The 7,687-nt window shown below is 34.8% G+C and overlaps 1 protein-coding gene across 1 annotated transcript; it reads right to left on the bottom strand.

The window, feature by feature from the left end:
* Positions 1 to 2,314: 2,314 nt before the first annotated feature.
* Positions 2,315 to 7,472, bottom strand: LOC104906216 (amino acid transporter AVT1I). The gene is made up of 3 exons (XM_010694944.4): positions 7,175 to 7,472; positions 3,931 to 4,538; positions 2,315 to 2,930 (listed from the first exon to the last, which is right to left on the bottom strand). Exons 1-3 carry the CDS (start codon positions 7,308 to 7,310, stop codon positions 2,412 to 2,414), a joined length of 1,263 nt encoding a protein of 420 aa, XP_010693246.2. The 5' UTR covers positions 7,311 to 7,472; the 3' UTR covers positions 2,315 to 2,411.
* Between the last annotated feature and the right edge of the window lie 215 nt (positions 7,473 to 7,687).

Genomic DNA, 7,687 nt, shown 5'->3' with positions numbered 1-7,687 from the left:
ACCATAGGTGCGTTGCAAAAACCCAATGTGCGTCGGACCTGCAGGCACATACGACGCAAATCGAGAACCCAATGTGCGTCGCATGTTACTTTAGCGCGTTGCAAAAGCCCAATTTGCGTCGGACATCATGACCCGTCCGACGCAGATCCGCGGCCCATCAACCCGCGTGTTTCGCCACTCTCACTCACTACCTATTAAACCTAAAAACATTTATACTCTCAGCCGTTTCTTTCATTTATCGATTAACCCTAAATCCCTCCTCTCTCTCTCTCCCCCCCACCCCCTCACTCACTCCATTTCTTTCATTTATCAGCCGTGACTCTCTCTCTTCTCTCTCTCTTCTCTCTCTCCCTCCCTCACTCACTCCATTTCAGGGTTCCATTTCGTTCGTTAAATTTCATTCATTCAGCACGCCTTTTTTATGTCGTTAAATTTCGTTCATTCGCACTCCAAGACTGTTTGAATGACAAATTCGTTAAAAATTTTTCCTTTTTCTTCTTTTTTGCATGTCTTAATTTTTAGTTATTTGTCATTTTTTTCAGATCTGTTTGAAGACCGTCTTTTTTTCGACATTTCTTCGCTTTTCCAGTTCGAATTTCCAAAAATTTCACAAAGAACAACTGAGGAAGAGCCATAAATTCCAGAAATTTCGCGACTTCCAGTTCGAACATTTCTCCGTTTGTTTAGATCTGATTTTGTTGCTTTTTAGGTTCAATATTTTATCTTAGTTTTGTAGTTTTTAGATCTGACAAAGAACAAAATTGAAGAAGAATAATATTTTATTTTCGTTCAATTTTTAGATTCCATTTAGTTTTATTTTTGTTCAATTTTTAGATCTAGTTGGTGTTTTATTTAGATCATATCTTTTATTTTCGTTTAGTTTTATTTTCGTTCAGTTTTATTTTCGTTCATATGTTGTTTTATTTTCGTTCAGTTTTATTTTCGGTCATATGTTGTAATTCTGTAATTTAGATCTAGTTAATGGTGAAATGAATTTTTGTTTTTTTTTTTATGAATGAGCCATTTGCGTCGGATGTGGCCCTCCATCCGACGCAAAGCCTACTTTTTATAAAAAAAAAAATAAAGCATATGCGTCGCACATGGCCAATGGTGCGACGCAGATGCGTGATTTGCGTCAAGCCATTGGCCATGTGCGACGCACATTCCATGGGCTGCTGGGGATGGAATTGGGGGTTGGGGATTGATAATGTGCGTCGCACTGTATATAGGGTGCGACGCAAATAGCGCAACCATCTGCGTCGCTCGTCATATGACACAGTTCATGTCTGGGCTATTTGCGTCGAGGCCTTTGGCGTCAGACCATGTGCGACGCAAATAGGCGCCTCACATACGACGAAAAATTGCCTTTTATGTACTAGTGATTTAAAATGACTAATGATTGGCCTATTGTAGAGAAATTCCATGAAGTTCATCACATTTTGAACCAAATAAGATCACATGGTATGGTGATGGCTAAGGCAATTGCGGTTGCCTTAATAATCGATAAATTACCAAACTCTTGGAAAGATACTAAATATTTCTTGAGACATAGAAAGGAAGATATGTCCATGGAGCAATTAGGAGCTCATCTTCGTATTAAAGAGGGGATCCGGGCTCAAGATGGGGTTAATTAAGTATTCCTAAGTCTACCTTGAAGAGGGGATCCGGGCTCAAGATGGGGTTAAGTATTCCTAAGTCTACCTTGAATTTCGTAGAGGTTGGTGGGTCTAGTAAGACCAAGCAATCCAACAATAACAACAATAAGAAAACCAATGTTGCAAACAAGAAGAGGAAGACCCTCACTTGTTGGATATGCAATGGTCCTCATCTTAAGAGGGATTGTCCTTCTAAGAACAAGAAGAAGATAAAGAATGAACAATTTAGTGTTCTTCAAAACCAAGGTAAAATTGCACATGTAAATGTAATGGAAGGAATGCATTTTGTGGCTATGATTTCTGAAATTATGTTTGTGCAGGTTGATGATTCTTGGTGAATAGATTCGGGAGGCTCTAGATATGTGTGCAATAATAAGCACTTCTTCAAGTCTTTGAAAGATTTATTTTGGCACAGGACCTCTAATTTTATGAGACGGCCCTATTATTACCATATTCTTTACATTATGTTCAGATGAAAGGGAAAAAGTGAAATCATCTGCAAGGAAGAATTGAATAGGAGGCAAGAAAACAATGCACTATCTATGAGAAAATAAACAAAAATTTTACCCTGAAATTTTGCAAAATAACTTGATTATAAATATTCATGATAATGCAACTTCATTTGAGATGATAGAGCAATGAATACAATTGTTTAGACATGAAAAAATTAACTACTCGTATTATTTTTATTATCTCCCTTCATATAAGCGGTCAAAAATTTCAGTGTTAGTTACAATACACATGCTAATCGCAAAATCAAGAATTAGTGATTTCCCCAATAATTTGAACCATAGACGTATAGGTACCAAAAATCACAATGAGAATGCTCAACAGTATAATGCTTAGGATTACCACCATCTCACCTCCCCATCTGGTGCGGGAAATCTTCAAATAGCATAAACAAGGGATGGTAAGAGATGCAGTAGCACTTAGTAACGCCCCAACGAGTGACATGAGATACCCGAAGAACGGTACCGCCAACGCTACGATTACTTGTGTAGCAACTAACGATGTTCTGATCAAAATTTTGAAGCTCTTGTTCTTCTGGTATGTTGGAAACCAACTTTCAGTGGAGAGTGCCACTGGCTTCAACATGAGTGCGTATTTTGCTAGTGGAGTCACCAAAGTGGTGTAGATTGCTACTTTTGAGGCTACTTTATGCTTTGGAAGATTTAGTGTGATTTGTGAGTTTACTCCTGCTCCAAACATTGCGTAGCCTAAGACTGCCATAATTGCATAGCTGAGAGTGCACACTGTGAAACATAGGAGTAAAACCTGCCATGTATAAAAAGTGGGATTAATATGTTAAGCATTAAACACAATTTTCAACTTCTAAGAAAATAAAACAAATAGCTCGAGATTTATTTATAGCTCAAAACATCATATGCTTTCATTGATTCTTTATGCATCATTTGCTTTTAGAGGGTGTTTGGTATGGAAAATTTTGATATAGGAAACGGATTCAAATACATGTTTCCATTTCTAATTGTTTGGTATGAGTGTTAAGTAACAAATACCGTTTCCAAGGGGAAACATAATCTCCCCATTTGTTACCCTTATCAAACTAGTGGAAACAAATCACGTTTCCTTCCTCAATCATAATCCTCTCAATTGTTTCCATTCCCCTAGGATACCAAACAACAATTAAAGGTAACGGTTATTATTTCCATTTCCCCTTCTTATCCAAATCATTTCCACTCCGTTTACGTTTTCCATACCAAACACCTTCTTATTATGAATGGATTGAATCATTGAAATGATCTAATATTATTACCTCTAAAAACATGAGGTAGCGATATTAATGTGTCACAGGAGGAAAGCAACTTAATTAGAAAAAAAATTAGAGATCAAATAATTTCAGTCCAGAAGAAATACATTGATGTCCTTAGTAAGTTAATATTAAATTCAACACTAATTAGTGAACATATAAGAAATAAAGCACATTCTACCAATTAATGACATGACATGAAGCATGTGGAATGCAATAACTCGGTTTCTTCTTAATAATATAAATTATAGAGTAATTATATCGGTTGCATATTAATTTCCTGAATTATTCTTATCTCGTTCATATTTACAGATCAAGCAAGTTTGTGATATTAGTTGTTCAAAACCATGTTTCTGTTATGTAAACTTTATTTTCTTATGTAAAATATAAAATCTATTCCTCTTTTCAAGTAGGTTGACTATGGGTTATTTTGATAAGGAAAGATTATTGCATTTGATGCATAAAAAAGATAAAGAATAATGAAGCTAAAGTTGGCATGAAAATTACCGTAGAGAATTGATGTTTCTTTTGGATGGAAGTATAGAGCGGTGGAAAAACTGGGTGAGCACTATAGCAAAACATGAATAAACTAACAGCCGTAGGTAATCCATTCAAGTTGAAAAGTTCTCCTTTGTTATGTAACCCAATTCCATCAAAAGCACCAACCCAAAAAACTGATATAAGTATAACAAATGATGCTAGAACTCCACCAGCTGAGACATAAGCAAGAATGCTAAGGTCATCTAACCAAACTGTTGGCAACAAAATCAATGCAATGAGAACAATGAAGCTTGATTTCCCGTCGATCGATATCCCAAATAAATCAAACGTAATTTCTGGAAACAAGTTGTGTAGATTATCGCCTTCTAGTATTAAAAAGCCTGTTACAACCATGTAGAGGTCTGCATATAGAACTACGGATACCACAACTTTGCCTATGCGTCCGAAGGCGTGTTCGCCTATGTCGGAGTAGGATTTGATGCTTGGATCAGCTTCCATGCATCGTTTCACTAAAAGACCTGAGTATGTAGCCGCTAAGGCGATGATGAAAAGTAAGATCAGACTTAACCAACCTCCTGCTGCTAAGGCATACGGAACTGATAGAATTCCAATACCTAAGATATAATGTCAACGTTAGCAAAGTATGTGACTATTTTGACGTAAGTATTAGATAAAAAGTTATAAAACATGCAAGAAGTATGCATGTAGGTAGTCCATTCCTTACTTTGGGGTATCTTTGTGGTTTTTCAAATTTCACGGGTACCTCTATTGTTTAAAAAATGCACCAAATATTCTTACTTTATGAGTGAAATGCATGAAATGTCGTTAATGATTAATGGCGTCAACATTCCGTTAGTCATTAACTCCTCTAATTAACCCTACTTAAATCCTAACTAGTTCTAATTAACTAACTAAACCCTTACTTCTCACCCTAATCTCACCACATCACCCAACCACCAACACCCAATCACTACCACCACCTCCCCTCCCCCTCCCCTCCCCCGTAGCCCCGCAGCAGACCCCTACCCCCCACAACCCCCATCCCTCCTCACCCTCGCAAAAAATTCTAGGCTGCTATATTCGAAATATGGGGAAAATTCGAATAGACCCTGGCCTCTGTTAAGGTTAAGGTTAAGGGTTAGAGGTTAGTTTAGGGGTTTAGGGGTTTAGGGTTAAGGATTAGGGTTTAACAATGGTGAAATGGTAAATAAAGCTAATGGAAACTTGACACCGTCAGTAATTAAGGGCATTTCATGCATTTTATTCAATTAGTAAGGGTACCTGGTGCATTTTTTAAATAATAGGTGTACCCCATGAATTTTAAAAAACCACCGAGGTATCTGATGAAAGAATTGGTAAACTAATATAAATGTTAGTCTTGAAGAAGTTATTTGTAAGAAAGTATGTGACCTCTCTTTACTCGTTACTCCTTTAAAAAAACCCAAAAAAACCCTTACTCCTTTTGCAGCCGCAAGGGGGAACCATCATCACCTCTTTGATGGAGGCAATCCCCAAATCCTTTTAATTCCTTAGTTTTGAATTGTTTAGTTTTTAATATTCATCCTTTTCCCTATTTATGAGAGTCTTCTTACCAATTTATTTTTGGATTCGTTCTCTCCTTTAGTGAGAGTTTGAAGTATGACTTTCTTCTCTTCCCTTATGAAAGATCAGAATTTGGTAATTGCAATTTGCTTGGAATATTAATTTCTTTGATTATTTGTCTGGCGAGAAATGAAGATCCAGGATTTCATAATCACGGTAAATATCTAGATGACAAAATAAGTATTTTCATTCAAACGACTATGCATCAGTGGATCTTCAGATGAATTAGTGCTAATTTACATACTTCAGATACGGCTATTATTGATCGAATTTGCGATATAATTACCTCTAAGGTGTTATGTATCGGTGTTCGAATTTTAGTTTTCTTGAAAATGTTTATGTCTTTGGAATTTTTATTATGAATAAAATTCTATTTGCGTAAAAGAAAATGTTACTCTTGAAACCGTCTAACACTATATTATTACCACTAGAGAAATAGCTAATTCATGAAAGAAGAATTAAACTAGCATTAATGAAGATATAATGCTATTTTAGTCCTGCAAGAAGTTATGTAATTTCCCACAATCTTACTACAAATGTACAATTGTATACCTTCCCTTTTTAAATCTTCAACATATTTTTTTAACCTTCTTACTTTCTTGGGTATTTTGTTTTGATCCCTACATTATTTTTTCACATGTATATATAGAATTCGAGTCATATTGGATCTTGTTAAATTTCTCTTAATTTAAAATTTTCTATATTTCAACTTTATATAATAATTATATATACAATAAAATATATAAAGTTTTACAATGACAAGTATAGAAAGGCAAATTATAACTATTTCACGGAAACATAGATCACAATGCATATTTTGTACAAATGGTAGCTTAAAAGTCAATGATGATGGAGCTTGATCTGGTCATAATTATCTAATGCTTTGTTACAAGTGCTTAGTTGACTATTGCAGTATTGCATACTTAAGCTAGTTATGAGAAGAGTTTCCATTTACGACAATTTAGTGTCAGTTTAATTAGAGCACTTCATCAGTATAAGCTATAGTATATACTTCTTTCATTTCACATTGAAATACTTTTCTTATTTAACATATTTACAATAAGTGAAACCAAGTTTTAAATGGTAAAAAAAAATTCACTTTTATTACAAATTTGACACCATAAAGTAAAAAGGGACCACAACCTATTTGTTATCACTCTACTCTATTGTGGTCTCAACTTTCGCTCTCTATATTCCTTGATATGTTTTCTCTATGTTTCACTTATTGTGAAACAGAAGAAGTATTTATCATTCTAATAATTATTATTTTTTAACAATTTATGTATATTTTCTCAGTATATGTACAGATTTTGGGTTATGGCATAAACTTATCAACTTATGGCATTAAATGAATTTATCAGTTTATGACATCAACTTGTATCAGTGTATGTAAATGGCATGAACTTAATTTATCAATTTTTAGGAATGAACTTTTCAGTTTAAGCTATATATTTATCACTCTAACAATATTTTTTTTATCAATTTTTGTATAATTTTCAATTTATATATATTTTTCAGTTTATGGCATAAATTGCACTTATCAAATTACAGGTCGAGTAGTATCTAGGCAAATGAAATATAGAAACTACGTTCATATTACATAATAGATGGATGAAAAAGTGGGATAATAATTGGAGGAAGAACCTACCTGTGATGGCATTGAGGCCGTTGAAACAAGTTTTGAAGAAAGATGTGTTGCCTTCTTTTACTGAAATGTCATTTGCCTCTAACTCTACTAGAGGCTGCGTCAGAGCACTTTCTGTTATCTTGTGCTTACCCTCCATTATTGCTGATATTGTGCGTGTGTAATTGAGAGATAGAAGAAAAGACAAGTAATTTGAATACTATTTCAAAGCATAATTAAGGAATGTTAACGACTTAGCGTTATATAGGAAATAAGAGGAAGGATGAGTCCGAAACGAGTTAAAACGTGCATGAGTTTCGTATCTTTTGTATATTCTCTGTGGGAATGAACGAATGGTCAAAATAGGGGGTAACCCAAGAAAAAGTTAATGACAAAAGCCATCAAGCCAATAAGGGTAGGTTCCTATACAATTTTCTATACGAGACCATTCTTTGCACGTTTCTAATGATGGCGGTATAGAACTGTGGAACAATACTTGTAGTACAACTGTACAAACTGCATATCACGCAATATTAA

Source organism: Beta vulgaris, chromosome 2 (assembly GCF_026745355.1).
Source record: "Beta vulgaris subsp. vulgaris cultivar EL10 chromosome 2, EL10.2, whole genome shotgun sequence".
Lineage (NCBI taxonomy): Eukaryota > Viridiplantae > Streptophyta > Magnoliopsida > Caryophyllales > Amaranthaceae > Beta > Beta vulgaris.
Note: the sequence above shows the minus strand (reverse complement) of the source record. Positions and strands in the feature narration are given on the sequence as shown.

Excerpts from the sequence above, each read along its gene's own strand:
- LOC104906216 (XM_010694944.4), bottom strand. The coding sequence starts at position 7,310 with ATGGAGGGTAAGCACAAGATAACAGAAAGTGCTCTGACGCAGCCTCTA. Across the intron at positions 4,539-7,174 it reads CGGCCTCAATGCCATCACAG|GTATTGGAATTCTATCAGTT; the intron begins GTAGGTTCTTCC and ends ATTATATCTTAG. Across the intron at positions 2,931-3,930 it reads AGAAACATCAATTCTCTACG|GTTTTACTCCTATGTTTCAC; the intron begins GTAATTTTCATG and ends TATACATGGCAG.